At 56.9% G+C, this 17,529-nt stretch overlaps 6 protein-coding genes across 6 annotated transcripts; 4 read left to right on the top strand and 2 right to left on the bottom strand.

Annotated features, from left to right (window-relative positions):
- Positions 1-112: 112 nt before the first annotated feature.
- Positions 113-4,267, top strand: IUM83_19509 (Gag-Pol polyprotein; the record flags this gene model as incomplete). Its single annotated transcript, XM_067944561.1, has 1 exon — positions 113-4,267. One exon carries the CDS (start codon positions 113-115, stop codon positions 4,265-4,267), a length of 4,155 nt encoding a protein of 1,384 aa, XP_067797773.1.
- Positions 4,268-4,886: 619 nt separating this feature from the next.
- Positions 4,887-7,276, top strand: IUM83_19508 (Copia protein; the record flags this gene model as incomplete). Its single annotated transcript, XM_067944560.1, has 2 exons — positions 4,887-5,349; positions 5,409-7,276. 2 exons carry the CDS (start codon positions 4,887-4,889, stop codon positions 7,274-7,276), a joined length of 2,331 nt encoding a protein of 776 aa, XP_067797774.1.
- A 310-nt stretch (positions 7,277-7,586) lies between these two features.
- IUM83_19507 (Copia proteinlike) lies at positions 7,587-8,498 on the top strand (the record flags this gene model as incomplete). The annotated part of the gene is made up of 1 exon (XM_067944559.1): positions 7,587-8,498. One exon carries the CDS (start codon positions 7,587-7,589, stop codon positions 8,496-8,498), a length of 912 nt encoding a protein of 303 aa, XP_067797777.1.
- A 561-nt stretch (positions 8,499-9,059) lies between these two features.
- On the top strand, positions 9,060-10,532 carry IUM83_19506 (uncharacterized protein; the record flags this gene model as incomplete). The annotated part of the gene is made up of 1 exon (XM_067944558.1): positions 9,060-10,532. The coding sequence occupies one exon, from the start codon at positions 9,060-9,062 to the stop codon at positions 10,530-10,532; it is 1,473 nt and encodes a 490-aa protein (XP_067797778.1).
- Positions 10,533-13,545: 3,013 nt separating this feature from the next.
- On the bottom strand, positions 13,546-14,522 carry IUM83_19505 (reverse transcriptase; the record flags this gene model as incomplete). The annotated part of the gene is made up of 2 exons (XM_067944557.1): positions 13,546-14,270; positions 14,339-14,522. The coding sequence occupies 2 exons, from the start codon at positions 14,520-14,522 to the stop codon at positions 13,546-13,548; spliced, it is 909 nt and encodes a 302-aa protein (XP_067797775.1).
- Positions 14,523-14,617: 95 nt separating this feature from the next.
- IUM83_19504 (reverse transcriptase) lies at positions 14,618-16,483 on the bottom strand (the record flags this gene model as incomplete). Its single annotated transcript, XM_067944556.1, has 2 exons — positions 14,618-15,810; positions 16,177-16,483. 2 exons carry the CDS (start codon positions 16,481-16,483, stop codon positions 14,618-14,620), a joined length of 1,500 nt encoding a protein of 499 aa, XP_067797776.1.
- Positions 16,484-17,529: the final 1,046 nt, after the last annotated feature.

Genomic DNA, 17,529 nt, shown 5'->3' with positions numbered 1-17,529 from the left:
CCAGCAAAAATATCCAGTAGACTTAGAGGTAGCAAGCAGTTCGCGAACTAAGGACCTAAATCAATCACTTTGCATTCTGACATCAAGTGCTCAAACGACCTTCCTTTTGGTTATGAGCCCAAGCCCCGTCTTCCCTGCCCAAGACCCCGACTACGCCTTCGCCATAGACACTGCCTCGACGACGACCGCCCGCATCAACAAGTTCGACGGAACTAACTTCCACACGTGGAAGTTCAAGATGCAGATGGTGCTCGAGGAGCGCGAACTGTGGGAGGTGACAAGTGGAGAGATCAAGCTGGAGCACTGCGCCACTACGCTGGACCAAACGACGTTCAAGAGGAAGTCGCGCAAGGCGCTGGCGATCATCTGTCTCGCGATGGAAGATTCGCAGTTGCCGCTGGTGCGTTCGGCCAAGGATGCTCACGATGCGTGGTCAAGACTGGAAGGACACTTCGAGAAGAAGAGTTTGGCCAACAAGCTCTTCCTTCGTCGACGTTTCTTCACGACGATGATGGCGGAAGGTGATGATGTGCTGGAGCACATCAACAAGATCAAGACTCTGGCGGAGCAGCTCGACGCAGCGGGCGCTCCGGTCAGCGAGGATGACTTGGTGATCACGCTTCTAGCAAGTCTCAGCGAGTCGTACCAGTTCCTCATCACGGCGTTGGAGTCGAGAGCCGACTCGCTGTCGTGGGAACTCGTGACGTCTCGGCTGCAGCATGAGGACATGAAGCGCAAGGAGCAAGGTGGCGGCGTCGACGGAGCCGCGCACGATCAAGGCCAAGCGTTCATGACAAGCGACAACGGCAAGCGCAAGGGACGGCAGGCGACCGCCAACAAGGCCAGCGCCTGCCACTACTGTGGGGAGCAAGGACATTGGATCGCCAAGTGTCCTGTGCGAATCCGCAAGAACGCGGAGCGGCAGAGGCCGCAGCGAGCGAACGTCGCGCAGAGTGAGGACGACTCTGGCGACTTCCTCTTCTCGGTTGGTGGTGGGAGCAACACCACCAAGTCGAATGAGGTGTGGCTGGTCGACTCGGGTGCAACGCAGCACATGACCAGTTCCAAGAAGTTCATGAGGAACTACAAGAAGATCTCGCCGGTGGACGTGCATCTCGCGGACGACGGTGTGGTGCAAGCGATCGGGAGAGGCGACATCGTGATGAAGATGCAGACCCCGCGCGGCGTCAAGAAGGGTGTGCTCACGAATGTGTGGCACATTCCCACGTTGTCGCGCAACCTGTTCTCCATCGGCAGATTCACCAAGGACGTCGGGCCTGTGACGTTCGAGAGCGACGGGTGCTTCACGGAGACGAAGGGTCTCAAGTGGAAGCTCGGCGCTCGCGAAGGCAAAGGGCTGTTCAAGCTGAGCATGACACCGGTGATGCCTGACGAGGCCAATGTGGCAAGCTCGAAGGATCGCAAAGGGGACACCACGTCGTACCTCTGGCACCTTCGACTTGGTCACATTGGCCATGGCGGTCTAGACGCCATCGTCAAGAAGGGCTACGGCTCTGGCATCGACATGACGTCGGTGAAGCAGTGGGAGCTGTGCGACGGATGCTCACTCGGCAAGCAAACGCGAGTGAACTACATGAAGTCGTCTCCAAACCGTGCGACACAAGTGCTGGAAGTGGTTCACAGCGATGTGTGCGGCCCCATGCAGACGTCTACGTTTGGTGGCAAGCGCTACTTCGTCACGTTCATCGACGACAAGTCGCACTTCTGTGTGGTGTACTTGATGCGGAACAAGTCGGAGGTGGCCTCCAAGTTCGCTGAGTTCGTTGCGTTGGCTGAAACGCAGACCGGCAAGCGTGTGAAAACGCTCCGGAGCGACAACGGTGGCGAGTACACTTCCCGCGAGATGGCCAAGTTCTGCAGCGACCGTGGTATCGTGCAGAAGTTCACGCCGCCGTACACGCCACAGCTGAACGGCGTGGCGGAACGGATGAACCGGACGTTGGTGGAGTGTGCGCGCTGCATGTTGGAGCATGCCGGGTTGTCGAAGGGTTACTGGGGTGAAGCGGTGGTGACAGCCACGTTCCTCCGGAACCGGTGTCCGACACGCGCCATTAGCCACGACAAGTCGCCGCACCAAGTTTGGACGGGAAAGAAGCCACTGCTGGCGAACCTCAAGGTGTTTGGTTGCCACGCGTACGTGCTGGTCCCGAAGGCGAAGCGGTCCAAGTTTGACGCCCGGTCGGTGCGTTGCCGGTTCCTGGGGTACTCGGAGCACGAGAAAGCGTATCGGTTTGAAGAGATCGAGAGCGGTCGCGTGTTGGTGAGCCGCGACGCGCAGTTCATGGAAGACGTCTTCGACGGTGGGAGACGCAAATATGCTACGAAGGAGGTGGTGATTGGTCTTCCAGATGAAGACGATGAAGATGCCACGGATGAAGAGACTCCGTCCGAATCGGATGAGGACGGCAGTGAGGATGAGGCTGCGCGGGATGAAGACTTCGAACCCGGCAGCAAGCGACACCCGCGGACGCAGTCACTAGAAGAAGCCGTGGAGGTGCCGAGGGCCAAGCGATATGCGCCGCAGAATGGACGTTCGACGCTGGATGAGATGTCTGCGGCGGCCCAAGAGAGTCAAGATTTTGAGGCTGCGTACGTCGTGGATTCAGTGGGAGAGATGCCGACTACGTTCAAGTCGGCGATGGAATCCAGCGACGCAGCCAAGTGGAAGGAAGCATGCGACTCGGAGTACGACTCGCTGCTCAAGAACAAGACGTGGGAAGTGGTGCCACTGCCGAAGGGACGCAAGGCCATCGGCAACAGATGGGTGTTTCGCGTGAAGGAGAACCAGGCTGGAGAGGTCGAACGGTTCAAGGCGCGTCTGGTGGCCAAGGGGTTCTCGCAGAAGTACGGCATCGACTACGACGAGACCTTCGCTCCAGTGGCCAAGTTCACGTCGATCCGGGCCGTGCTGAGTTTGGCCGCCAAGTATGGTCTCAAGCTGCATCAGATGGATGTGAAGACGGCGTTCCTGAATGGCGGCTTGGACGAAGAGATCTACATGGTGCAACCGGACGGCTACGTCGATGAAGACCACCCGGACTACGTGTGCAAGCTGAAGCAGTCATTGTACGGGTTGAAGCAGTCGCCGCGCATGTGGAACAAGACCATCGACGAGTTCATGCTGAAGCTGGGGTTCACCAAGTGCGAGTCCGACCATTGCGTCTACGTGAAACGCGACGGACACAGCATGATCTTCGTGGTCATCTACGTGGACGACCTGATCCTGGCCAGCAACGACGACGAGCTGATGGAGTCGACCAAGCGCGCACTCAGCAAACGGTTCGAAATGACAGACCTCGGCGAGCTTACGTACTTCCTCGGCATGGAGATCAAGAACGACTTGGAGTCCGGCAAGGTGACGAGGCGGCAGACCAAGTTTCTCAAGTCGATCCTGAGCAAGTTCGGCATGCAGGACAGCAAACCCGTGAAGACGCCGCAGGATCCAGGACTTAAGTTGACCAAGAACATGTGCGAGGGTGGCTGCAAGCATGAAGACACGATGAAGAACGTGCCGTATCGGAGTGCTGTCGGCGCGTTGATGTACCTGATGGTGGCGACGCGTCCGGACCTGGCTGCTGCAGTAGGCGTGCTGAGTCAGTTCGCCGCTGACCCGTGTCCCACACACTGGCAAACCCTCAAGCGTGTGCTCCGGTATCTGCAAGCCACGCCCACGCATGGCATCGAGTTCTCGAAGGGTGACGGCTGCGGAGTTGTGTGCGGCTACTCGGACGCAGACTGGGCTGGTGACATCGAATCGAGAAGAAGTACAAGCGGCTACGCGTTCATGATGAACGGCGGGTGCATCAGCTGGAGGAGCAAGAAGCAGCGGACGGTGGCGCTGTCATCTACAGAGGCGGAGTACATGGCGCTGTCAGAGGCGACGCAGGAGGCGGTGTGGCTCAAGGTGTTTCTGCGCGAGCTCGGCGAAATGGCAAGCGATGAAGCAATCAAGATCTACGAGGACAACCAAGGCTCCATCGCGTTGGCCAAGAACCCGGAGTTCCACAAGCGCACCAAGCACATCGACATTCGCTACCACTTCGTGCGTGAGAAGGTGGAAGACGGTCAGGTGGTGTTGGAGTACTGCTCGACGAAGGACATGCTGGCCGACATCATGACGAAGGCGATCACTTCTGTGCAGTTCGAAGTTCTGCGACACAAGCTGGGGATCCAAGGTGCAGCCGACGTCGAGTCGCGTGGGAATGTTGTCAAGGGATCGCCTCGACCGGCTGCGGTGTACCAGTAAGGTACCGGTGTGACCTTCACTCAGTGGTGCCGCCATCATTCGTGTGATGATGGGACGAGGATTACGGGACGCTGATGATGGGACGAAGATTACGGGACGCTGATGATGGGACGCGTGGGTACAGGATTGTGGGTACAGGATGGGCATCTACGTGGCACTCGCTGATTGGCTGAAGGACCTTCTATCCAATTAGGAATCCAGTAGAGTGTATCCAGCAGGAATATCCAGTATGTTTAGAGGTAGCAAGCAGTTCGCGAACTAAGGACCTAAATCAATCACTTTGCATTTGTTGCAGGGTACTGAACCTTGGTACACTGTACCAGTTCCGAGGTACCCGAACCGGTCCAATACGACCACACGTTGATTAGACGAGTAGGTTGATTGGACGAGTAGTGTAGAATGATGGTTGATTAGACGCACTAGTTGATAGGACGCACGGCCGCGTGTCTTTAGCACTAGCCTAGGGTGTAAGCTCCAACAATCCAATCACTTCTGAATTTCGATTCAACCCCCCAAGTGACCTTCCTCGCCTCGCCCCAAGCCTCGGCGGTGTCTACGACCAAGACCAACCAGTGCAAGACCCAACTACGACCTTCTTCAGGTTATGAGCCCAAGCACCATGTCCTCTGTCCAAGACACCAAGATCTCCATCGACAAGTTCAACGGCGACAACTACGCCACGTGGAACCGCTACATGCGTGGCGTGTTCCTGACCAAGTCGGTGTGGAGCGTCGTGAACCGCGAGACGAAACCAAGCTTCGCGGACACGAGGGCCAAGGACGACTACGTCAAGTCGAGCAACATCGCGTTCGGCCTGATGTTGCTCCACATGGATGCTGACTACCATCATGTGGTCGACGACTGCGAGGAAGCGTGGGTGGCCTGGACGCGACTGCGTTCGCTCTACGGGGGGTCGCAGAAGGCTGGACGCATCTACCTGAAGCGCCAGCTCTTCAGCATGGAGATGGCAGAAGGCGGCAATGTGCTTCATCATTGCAATGAAGTCCTCAACATCGGCGCCAAGCTCAGCAACATCGGCGCCAAGATGGAGGATGAAGACGTGGCGATCTGCTTGCTCAGGAGTCTGCCCAAGAGTTTCGAGAACGTCGTTCTCAACTTGGAGATGAGCTGCGCACTCAAGATGTGATCAAGGTGCTCACGAATGAGCACATCAAGCGGCAGGGCGAGAAGACGGCTCAGGTGAAGATTGAAGACGCTGCGAGGGCCTTCAATGCCGAGCGTGAAAGTCGCCACTGCACGTACTGCGGAAAATCGGGGCACGTCGTGGAAAAGTGCTGGACCAAGCAGAAGGAGGAAAATCGAGGTGCACGACGTGGCCGGTCTGGTCGCGGTGCGAACAACGTCCAGTGGCGTGACGACAGCGATGACGACTGCGTCGCGTTCGCGGTCTCTATGGAGTGTGGAATCTCCAGGACCAACAAGTTTCAAGGCTCATGGGCGATCGACAGTGGTGCCACGCACCACATCTGCAACGACAAGACCAAGTTTGTCGACATCAAGGTGTGCGACGAAGGTGAACTCACGGTCGCCAACGGCAACACGGCCAAGATCATGGGAGTCGGGACGGTCATGCAGCGGGTCACTTTGCCCAACGGCAAGGAGCGCGACATCCGCATTCAAGATGCACTTTACGTGCCAAGCATGAACAAGAACCTGCTTTCGGTGCCGCACATCAACCGAAGCGGACTGTTCAAGGTGGTGTTTGATGGTGCTGAAATGCACATCGCACAGAAGAAGTCGAAGAAAATCGTGGCTTCCGCGGACCTTATCGACGGGCTCTACTGGCTCCGAGTCCCAAGCTGCGCTGCGAATTCGGTGTCCAAGGCGTCGGTCAACGCGGTGGATCTTCATGCGCGTTTGGGTCACGCGCCGAATGACGTTCTTCGGAAGATGGTCTCAAGTGGCATGGTGACGGGTGCGAAAATGCCGACATCGTCGAAAAAGTCAAGCCAATGTCGTGGGTGCCAACAAGGGAAAATGGTGCAAAAGCCCTTCCCAAGCAACCCGAACAAACGCAAGTACAAGCCGTTCGAGTTCCTCCACTTCGACATCTGCGGGCCCATGGAGGAAGAGTCGCTGGGTGGCAGCCGCTACTTGCTGCTCATCACGGACGAAGCCAGCGGCTGCATGTCGGGATTCTGTCTGCGAGCCAGGTCGGAGAGTGAAGGCTGCTTGCGCCGACTCATCACCAAGGTAGAGAAGCAATTCGATGCCAGGGTGAAGTTCGTGCGCCATGACGGGGCCAAGGAGTTCGCGACCAATTCGCTCTTGGCGTACTACGAAGACCACGGTATCGAAGTGCAGCCCACGGTTCGGTATGCGCACCAAACGAACGCGACGGCTGAACGCGCCAACCGAACCATCGTGACCATCGGCCGCAGCATGCTTCACTACGCTGGGTTGGACAAGACGTTCTGGGCGGAAGCAGCGATGACGGCGATTTACATCAAGAATCGTCTGCCGTCACCCAAGTCGCCCGACAAAACGCCGTTCGAGATCGTCTACAAGTCCAAGCCCAACGTCAAGCACATGCGGATCTTCGGGTACAAGGCCTACGTTTTGACGCCGAAGGAGAAGCGACTCAAGTGGGACCCGAAAGCTCGTGAAGGAATTTTCATGGGTTACGAGGAGCGTTCCAAGGCGTATCGAGTTTATGACATCGAGGCGGGGCAGGTGGTCATCTCTCGCGATGTCACATTCGATGAGTCAAGCTTCGATGACTCCAAGGCTGCCGATGGTGAAGAAGTCAACCGACTTACCGACGTTTTCGACGACATGCAAGTCTCCGACGACTCCGGCACAAGGGTGTTCACGCAGGCGGGGAAGCGCAAGTCACGTCCGGACAACCAAGATCGCGACAACGTTCGGCGTCCTCGTCGCAGTGCTGGACTCGACGAAGCAAGTGCGCCTGGACGCTCGGCATTGAAGGCCCTGTTGTCAAGGGATCGCCTCGACCAGCTGCGGTGTACCAGTAAGGTACCGGTGTGACCTTCACTCAGTGGTGCCGCCATCATTCGTGTGATGATGGGACGAAGATTACGGGACACTGGTGATGGGACGAAGATTACGGGACGCTGATGATGGGATGCGTGGGTACAGGATTGTGGGTACAGGATGGGCATCTACGTGGCACTCGCTGATTGGCTGAAGGACCTTCTATCCAATTAGGAATCCAGTAGAGTGTATCCAGCAAGAATATCCAGTAGGCTTAGAGGTAGCAAGCAGTTCGCGAACTAAGGACCTAAATCAATCACTTTGCATTCTGACATCAAGTGCTCAAACGACCTTCCTTTTGGTTATGAGCCCAAGCCCCGTCTTCCCTGCCCAAGACCCCGACTACGCCTTCGCCATAGACACTGCCTCGACGACGACCGCCCGCATCAACAAGTTCGACGGAACTAACTTCCACACGTGGAAGTTCAAGATGCAGATGGTGCTCGAGGAGCGCGAACTGTGGGAGGTGACAAGTGGAGAGATCAAGCTGGAGCACTGCGCCACTACGCTGGACCAAACGACGTTCAAGAGGAAGTCGCGCAAGGCGCTGGCGATCATCTGTCTCGCGATGGAAGATTCGCAGTTGCCGCTGGTGCGTTCGGCCAAGGATGCTCACGATGCGTGGTCAAGACTGGAAGGACACTTCGAGAAGAAGAGTTTGGCCAACAAGCTCTTCCTTCGTCGACGTTTCTTCACGACGATGATGGCGGAAGGTGATGATGTGCTGGAGCACATCAACAAGATCAAGACTCTGGCGGAGCAGCTCGACGCAGTGGGCGCTCCGGTCAGCGAGGATGACTTGGTGATCACGCTTCTTGGGAGTCTCAGCGAGTCGTACCAGTTCCTCATCACGGCGTTGGAGTCGAGAGCCGACTCGCTGTCGTGGGAACTCGTGACGTCTCGGCTGCAGCATGAGGACATGAAGCGCAAGGAGCAAGGTGGCGGCGTCGACGGAGCCGCGCACGATCAAGGCCAAGCGTTCATGACAAGCGACAACGGCAAGCGCAAGGGACGGCAGGCGACCGCCAACAAGGCCAGCGCCTGTCACTACTGTGGGGAGCAAGGACATTGGATCGCCAAGTGTCCTGTGCGAATCCGCGAGAACGCGGAGCGGCAGAGGCCGCAGCGAGCGAACGTCGCGCAGAGTGAGGACGACTCTGGCGGCTTCCTCTTCTCGGTTGGTGGTGGGAGCAACACTGTAGTGGGTCTAACTTGACTCACTACTTTAGCTTACACGTTGCGCAACGTGTATGAGGAAGCGTAAGTACTTAGTAATTACTTAGGTTAATTATATTTGAATACACAAATATAAGTTAAGTAACAAAAGGATTCCAAGTGACTTAGATTAGGTAAAATGAGAACTGTATTGTTTGTAAATTGATCTTCCTCTAAAATCTGCTAAAAACTGTTTATCATCTATGAAAGGGTTGGCAGCGGCTGGCTGTCAGAGCCCCGCTAATATGCATGTCTCTGATTGGTAGAAAGATGCTGCTTTCTACCAATAAGATCTTTTGGGTATGTGTGGACCACTCACTGTGGTGGTCCACTTCAATGTATCCATTGGTGTGTCTTACACCAATGTGAGGAAGTATCCAAAACTTTTAACAGATAACCTATCTGTTAAATTCACAAGTGGCTTGCAGCCACTTGTGCGAGTAACCCCGTTACACCATCCCCCCTTAAGGTTAGACGCGCGGGGTCCCCGCACGTCAATCTTTTGGAATTGACCATTCGTCAATTCTCCGCGTAAGGAGAAGAAATCCGCGCTCATTCAACGATGAGCGCGCCTCAGAAGAAGTCCTCAAAGTCGGTGGGGAGTCATCTCTCCATCGACGACTACTTCGAACGCCAGAAGGCGAAGTACGGCGACGTCGTCGACTTCGACGACGACGATGAAGATATGGAGGGCGAGGAGGACTCGCCCTCAAAGCGTAAAGACTCAGTGTCGAGCGAATCGCTCGACCCTCGCGCCAAGAACGTTCGTCCGCGTGAAGGGGACGAATCGGACGCTTCGAGTTCGAAGCGTTGGCGTACTGAGAGCGATACCCCACTCGCTTCAGCTGGGGCTCTCAGTACTCCGCGCGCTGCAGCAGCAGCGCGTGATTTCAAAGCTCAAGGCTCTCCGCGCGCTGCGCCTGCAGCGCGCGATCCGTGGATGCCGTCCGCATCCGAGATTGCGGACCGGTATGGGAACTCGGTACCTCCGAATGAGGTGCCGCTGTACGTATGCAGCGCCATCAAAGATGACGCTGTTGCTGCCGAGCTGCACTTTGATGCGGGAACGCATCAAAGGCGCGATTACTACATCGGACTCTTTCATGAGCTCCGATGGTTTCAAAGCAAGAAGACGTCTTCTCGCAGCAAAGTGCCCGAATGGCAGGCACTTTGTCAAAGTTGGAACGCCTTTGTTGATAACTTCAACAAGAGGCCAAGTGCTTACCGTGATCGGATTAAGCAAGCGCGTGATCGCTTCGAGACGTACTCGAAGCGTGGAAAGCTGGAGCAACTTCATGTTGCTGCTGAGGAGGCAAATGTGCCGTGCGCTGTGCCCGAGGGCTTTCAGTGCACGAAGTGCTTCCCGGGCGCGGTCCGCTTGAGCGACCGCGACTTGAACGGGTACACGTCGTTCCGTGTGCCCGAGAGTCTCAAGGAGCTCCGTGCTAAGTTCTTAGCACGTGAGGGTTCGGGCGCTGGCGATGATCGCAGCGCTCGTGTTACTTCCGCTGTGCCAGCGCGTACTGCTCCTCGTACGCCCTCACCATTTCCGGAACGTCCTCCAGCAAGACGTTCCGCGGCTCCCATGTATCTCGATGGGGAGGAAATCCTCTCCAACGAATACGAAAACGAGCCCCTTGAGGGTTCGTTTTCGGGATACTATGGTCAACAATCCGCTCAACAATCCAGCGGGTTGAGCCGTGGGCGTCACGGATCGGCGGTGGCGGGGGTGGGAACACGCCCCGGGTATGATCAGCCCCGGGCTGATCATTATGCGCCTCTCCACGACCGGGTGGCCGTCGTGGAGCGTCTGCAGGGCGCTGAGTTCGCCGCCCTGAAACAGGAGCTGGCGAACCAGAAGGCTCAAGTCGCGGCGGTCTCGCAGACCGCCTCGAACATCCAGGTCGAGTTGGGGACCCAGATGAAGGGGTTGCTCCAGCGCGTCCGCGCGCTGGAGGAGAGGCTGCTCGTCGCCGAGGCCAAGTCCTCCGCTTCTGCCTCGGCTCCTGCCGAGGCTTCGGGTCAGCCGAGCTAGATGGCTCGTGCTGCAGGTATGGCTTCAGCCGTCCGACGTAGAAGGTCGGATGGAGGCGCATGCTAGACGGTATGTCTAGCGTGTATGCGTTGCCGTGCCGTGCCAACACAGTGAACGGCCCGATGAAGCGCGGAGCAAGCTTGCTTGCTCCGAAATCCGAAACTGCATGTCTAGGCAGGTTTTGTGTAGCTAACAAAACTAATGAACCAACTTTAAATTCATTTTTGTTGCCTCTGCCCGCATTGTCTGCGTTCAGCTTCTGTTGATCAACAGAAGCTGCTATTGCATCCTGGACAAACCGAATTACGGCTTGTCTTTTAGTGATGAAACTGATTGCATCCGAGCTGAAGTCATTCAGCTCGCTCTCCGCTAGAGGCCCGGCCTCTGCGTGGTTCTTTGCGGTGTCTGCGCCCTGCGCAGACCCGTGGTCGTTGGCCATGTTGTTGGGGGAGTCTGCGCCCTGCGCAGACTCATGTGGTTTGTCCCTTGTTGCAGCTGACACTGTGCAAGTGTCAGCGGTTTTCTGCGGCTGCTGTATTGCAGTCGTAGATCCTCCCCCACTTAAAGTGGGAGCCATCACTCCGAGTAAGCTCGGTAGACGTGGATGTCGCATGGCATTCACGTAGAACGGTGTACGCCCGGTCGAGGCATGCACTGAGTTATTGATGGCAAACGCTGCCATCGATAAGCACTCGCTCCAATATTGGAACGAGTGAGCGTAGCTCTTCAACATATCGACGAGCACGCGATTCACGCGCTCGGTTTGACCGTCCGTCTGCGGATGATCCGCAGTCGACATGGAAAGCTGGCTCCCAAGAAGTGTAAACACTTCTTGCCACAGGTGCGCTGTGAAGCGCGGGTCTCTGTCCGACACGATGTCGGACGGCATGCCATGGTGTTTGAACACCATGTCGACGAGCAGACGGGCCGTCTGCTTCGCGGTCACCTCTGCTGGCACCGCAGCAAGATGTACCATCTTGCTGAAGCGGTCTACAAAGACCACAATACCGGTGTTCCTCCGCTATCCGGGGAAGACCAAAGATGAAGTCCAAAGACATGGACTTCCAACACTCCGACGGAGTCGGTAGGGATTGCAGTGGAGCCTGCGCGAATGGCGCAGGCTTTACGCGTTGGCATACCTCGCAAGCACGGATGTACTTGCGCACCCACTTATACTGGTGGTGCCAGTAGAAGTCGCGCGTGAGAAGGACGTAAGTCTTCTCACGTCCGAGATGTCCCGCAGTCGGGGCATCATGATACTCGTACATGATCCTGAGTCGCAGGTCATGGTCATTTGGCACGACAACGCGATCCGCGTTGTCGTCGACTGCATTGTAAAGTAGTAGTCCGTCGTGCACACGAAAGCGGTGTGCACGCGCTCGAAGGTGCTTGGGCAGCTTCTGATGGGACTTGTCAGAAGGCGCTGTGCCATAGGCCAGCAAGAGCTTCGCGTCCGCGTCGTGCGCGTACGCGGCCTTCACATCATCCAACAGAGATGGTGTGGGTTTGCTCGATCGCATGGCGTCAATGGCATTGACGTCAACAGCTTCTGCATAGTCCGGCCGACGTGATAACGCGTCGGCCACTACATTCAATCTTCCGGGTTTGTATTCGACCCGGAAGTTATACTCCGCAAAGAATGAGAGCCATCTCGCCATTCTTTGTGATATGTGTGGCGACTTCACTGCGGTGCGCAGTGATGCATCGTCGGTGTAGACCACAAATGGTCTACTCCCAAGCAAATACACTCGGAACTTTGCGAGTGCATACTTCATGGCAAGGAGTTCCTTGTCATGCACCGGATAGTTGCGCTCAGCTGGCTTCAGCTGACGCGATTGGTAGTAGACGACACGATCACGGCCCTCGTGATCGTGCTGCATCAACGCGCATCCGATTGCGAAATCGGATGCGTCACACACTACGTGAAATGGGCGATCTTGGTCAGCCACTGCCAAGATCGGCGCCTCAGTCAAGCCCCGCTTGACTGCATCGAATGCCTTTGGCAATCGGGTGTCCAATTCCACACAGCTTCTTTCTTAAGAAGCTGTGATAGCGGATCTTGCCCGCGTAATCCTCCACGTACTTGCACAAGTACGTGGCCAAGGAACTGCCTTAGTTCCTTGACACTTGAAGGCGTTGGCCATTCGTTAACCACTCTGACCTTTCCGGGTCAGGGCGAACACCATTCTTCCCTACGAGACACCCGAGGACGGGTATCTCGCTCGCCCCGAAGATACACTTCTTCAGGTTCGCGTAGAGCTTATGCTTTCGCATAAGCTCAAGTAGCTTCCGGAGATGCACCCTGTGCATCTCTACGTCGGTCTTCCCGTCCACATCCCGGCTGTGGATGAACACATCATCGAAGTAGCTCGGTGCGAAGTCGCGCACCGAGCGCAACAAGTGCGTCACGCACCTGTTGAAAGTCGCAGGGGCGTTCTTAACCCCCTGTGGCATCACTAGCCATTCCCAGAGCATGCCGCGTGGCGTGCTCACTGCCGTGAGAGGGATATCGCTCTCACGCATTAGGATTTGATAAAACCCATCTCGCAAGTCGAGAGCACTGTAAACGGTGCTCCCGGCCATCGAATCGATGATAACATCTTTTCGTGGTATCGGCGTCTGCGCCGGTACCGTCGCATCGTTCAGCTTGTTGTAGGCATGAACGATGCGCCATCCGCCCTGTGGCTTCTTGACACAGAACGTCGGAGCACTGTGCGGGGACTTTGATTCCCGCACTTGTCCTGCTTTACGACGACTTTCAAAGAAGTCGTCGATCGCTTTCACTTGCTCTCGCGGCAGTGGCCACTGCCGCGTGACACAGTACTTTGTGCCCGGCACGAGATCAATCTCGTGCTGAATGCCCTTATCCTGCGGAAGCTCCGCAGGAATCTCTTCCGGGAGTACGTCTTTGTACTCCCTCAGCAATTCGTAATAGGGACTCGACTTCAGCGAGTCCCAACCTTGTTCCTCGAAGCGCTCTCGCTTCGTCTTCGCACTGAGAGCGTCTTCACTCTCAGTGGTACTTCCCATGAAGAGCTGCCTCAGCTCTTCGCTCTCGCTCTCCGTTCTTTCGCTGTCCGAAGAACGCAGACTGCTCGATGCGTCCATCGTGCAAGTCGCGCGTGAAGCGCTTCCAGCTCATGGCTGGAAGCGAAGTCAACTCCGACGCCGTCGTCGGAGGACTAGCGAGTTCCATCTCACGATACTGGAATCCAGTATCGGTGCGCGTAAAGACGCTTAGCGTCTTGACATTCGGCGTCTCCGCCGCAGTCTGCCCAGCAGACTGCTCTTGTTGCGTCTCGGTCCCGGACCGAGACTTGCGCAGCGTTTTCCGCTTGCGCCGTCTTCTTGTTGTGCGGAGCCCGGCTCCGCACAGTTGATAAAACCCATCTCGCAAGTCGAGAGCACTGTAAACGGTGCTCCCGGCCATCGAATCGATGATAACATCTTTTCGTGGTATCGGCGTCTGCGCCGGTACCGTCGCATCGTTCAGCTTGTTGTAGGCATGAACGATGCGCCATCCGCCCTGTGGCTTCTTGACACAGAACGTCGGAGCACTGTGCGGGGACTTTGATTCCCGCACTTGTCCTGCTTTACGACGACTTTCAAAGAAGTCGTCGATCGCTTTCACTTGCTCTCGCGGCAGTGGCCACTGCCGCGTGACACAGTACTTTGTGCCCGGCACGAGATCAATCTCGTGCTGAATGCCCTTATCCTGCGGAAGCTCCGCAGGAATCTCTTCCGGGAGTACGTCTTTGTACTCCCTCAGCAATCGTAATAGGGACTCGACTTCAGCGAGTCCCAACCTTGTTCCTCGAAGCGCTCTCGCTTCGTCTTCGCACTGAGAGCGTCTTCGCTCTCAGTGGTACTTCCCATGAAGAGCTGCCTCAGCTCTTCGCTCTCGCTCTCCGTTCTTTCGCTGTCCGAAAGAACGCAGACTTGCTCGATGCGTCCATCGTGCAAGTCGCGCGTGAAGCGCTTCCAGCTCATGGCTGGAAGCGAAGTCAACTCCGACGCCGTCGTCGGAGGACTAGCGAGTTCCATCTCACGATACTGGAATCCAGTATCGGTGCGCGTAAAGACGCTTAGCGTCTTGACATTCGGCGTCTCCGCCGCAGTCTGCCAACAGACTGCTCTTGTTGCGTCTCGGTCCCGGACCGAGACTTGCGCAGCGTTTTCCGCTTGCGCCGTCTTCTTGTTGTGCGGAGCCCGGCTCCGCACAGTTGATAAAACCCATCTCGCAAGTCGAGAGCACTGTAAACGGTGCTCCCGGCCATCGAATCGATGATAACATCTTTTCGTGGTATCGGCGTCTGCGCCGGTACCGTCGCATCGTTCAGCTTGTTGTAGGCATGAACGATGCGCCATCCGCCCTGTGGCTTCTTGACACAGAACGTCGGAGCACTGTGCGGGGACTTTGATTCCCGCACTTGTCCTGCTTTACGACGACTTTCAAAGAAGTCGTCGATCGCTTTCACTTGCTCTCGCGGCAGTGGCCACTGCCGCGTGACACAGTACTTTGTGCCCGGCACGAGATCAATCTCGTGCTGAATGCCCTTATCCTGCGGAAGCTCCGCAGGAATCTCTTCCGGGAGTACGTCTTTGTACTCCCTCAGCAATTCGTAATAGGGACTCGACTTCAGCGAGTCCCAACCTTGTTCCTCGAAGCGCTCTCGCTTCGTCTTCGCACTGAGAGCGTCTTCGCTCTCAGTGGTACTTCCCATGAAGAGCTGCCTCAGCTCTTCGCTCTCGCTCTCCGTTCTTTCGCTGTCCGAAAGAACGCAGACTTGCTCGATGCGTCCATCGTGCAAGTCGCGCGTGAAGCGCTTCCAGCTCATGGCTGGAAGCGAAGTCAACTCCGACGCCGTCGTCGGAGGACTAGCGAGTTCCATGTCACGATACTGGAATCCAGTATCGGTGCGTGTCAAGACGCTTAGCGTCTTGACATTCGGCGTCACCGCCGCAGTCTGCCCAGCATACTGCTCTTGTTGCGTCTCGGTCCCGGACCGAGACTTGCGCAGCGTTTTCCGCTTGCGCCGTCTTCTTGTTGTGCAGAGCCCGGCTCCGCACAGTTGTTCTTCTTGTCCAGGCCCGGCCGTGGACAGTCGTTCGCCGGCGGACCCTGTCCGCGGGCGCGCGGTATCAAGCCCGGCTTGACCGCTTTTTCCTTCGTGCAGCCCGGCTGCACGGTATTGTGTCCCTTCGCCGGCAGACCCTGTCTGCGGGCGCGCGATATCAAGCCCGGCTTGATCGCATGGCGCTTCGTCGTGCAGCCCGGCTGCACGACAGCATGCAAATTGCGTCAGTGCTGTACGTTTGCAACCGCCCGCACTGTTTGCAGCGTCAACTCCCGGAGTTGACACGCCTTCGTCACCTCGACGCCAATCATTGGCGGAGCCCCTCATGAACGAGGGTGCGTCGGCTCCCGGAGCCGACGCGTCGTTGTCGACCTGACCGCTTCGGGTCAGGGACTGTCCCTTACACGCTTGAACGTGGGTGGTGGTTCCCGGAACCAACACATCTTTTTCTTCCGACGTCGGCAGCATTGCCGACGTGGGTCTCACTTGTGCGCGCCCTCGCGCACTTCTTGGGAACTCCGGGACAGCAGCATAAAGCGCTGTCTCGACTGGTGAGCCGCGCGCACCTGCTGGTGCGCGCGCTGCGGTAACAGGGCCATCGCTCTCTGTCCCGCTGTCGCGTCCGAAGCGCACGAGCGTGCGCTTCTTCCAGTCTATCACCGGATCATGCCGTGCAAGCCACGGCATGCCCATTACCACGTCGAACTTATCGTCCAGGTCCAGGACGATAAAGTGTTCGACAAACACTCGTTGTTTGTACGAGAAGCGCACGTTCACGACGCGCTTCTCGGTCTTCACGATGGCACCTGTTGCCAGTCGTACCTCCAGAAGACTTCGAGGTGTATCTACCTCCTCGAAGTCAAGTCTCGACAGGCTTCGTAGTTGAACAAAGTTGTTCGACGCGCCTGAGTCTACCAAAGCTCGAAGAGAGTCACTCGCTCTCTTCGAGTAAACCTTCAAGATGACTAGGTTTGGCCTGTCATCTTGTTTCTTGCAGTGAGAGCTGGTCTCACTGGGGGCTGCAGTCCTCAGTGTCGCGTGCCCGATGTCGGCACGCGCGACTGCATTACCAGTAGGGCGCCTCGCGCCTACTGGATGTTCGCGTTTTTTGTTGGTCCGCGGCGATGCCTAGCATCGCCACGACGGCCACCTCCAGGGGGCATGGGAGCTGTGCACTCCCGTGCAAAGTGACCGATCCTTCCACAGCGGAAGCATCGCACGTTACCTCCCTGCTGCTGGTAACCAGCAGTTGTTGCGCTCGAGAGGTCCATTGGCTCCGGACCTCCCGTCCTCGCTACCGGGCGCGGTTGCGGCCTCGGTACGTTTACATGGAGTTTAGCCTGCCGCAGGCTAAACTCTTCTTGCATGGCAAGAGTGATTGCAGCTTCGAGAGTACTCGGGTACTCTCGGAAGAGATAGGTCTTCACAGGCCCATCTCTAAGCCCCTTCATGAACGTGACGACCTTGGTCGCCTCGTCAATCGGGTTAGTCACGATATTTGATACCAAATATCGTGCACGCTGCGCGTAAGCATGGACGTCATGCTTACCCTGCTGAAGGTCGAGGAACTCCGCCCTCGACCGGAACTCGTTTTGCGGGGGCTCAAACGCTTGTTTGAGCTCCTCTTTGAACACTTCGTACGTGCTGAAGCACGTCGGATCGGAGAGTCGGCGTCCATACGCCCAACTCCTTGCGCGTCCGCCAAGGCAGGACATGGCGAACGCGACCCTCGACAGCGGGTCGACGATGCGTCGAGCCGCTATGGCTGTGTCGAGTTCGACAAGCCACCGGAGGAGAGGCTCGCCCTCTCTTCCCACGTAATTGCTTACGCTCAACTTTAATGGTTGAGCACGCGGTGTCGTCCCTGACGACGCCGTCACTGAGGAAGCAGCATCACGCTGCTCCTTCATGATGAATCC

Source organism: Phytophthora cinnamomi (assembly GCF_018691715.1).
Source record: "Phytophthora cinnamomi strain GKB4 chromosome Unknown Contig13, whole genome shotgun sequence".
NCBI lineage: Eukaryota > Oomycota > Peronosporomycetes > Peronosporales > Peronosporaceae > Phytophthora > Phytophthora cinnamomi.
Note: the sequence above shows the minus strand (reverse complement) of the source record. Positions and strands in the feature narration are given on the sequence as shown.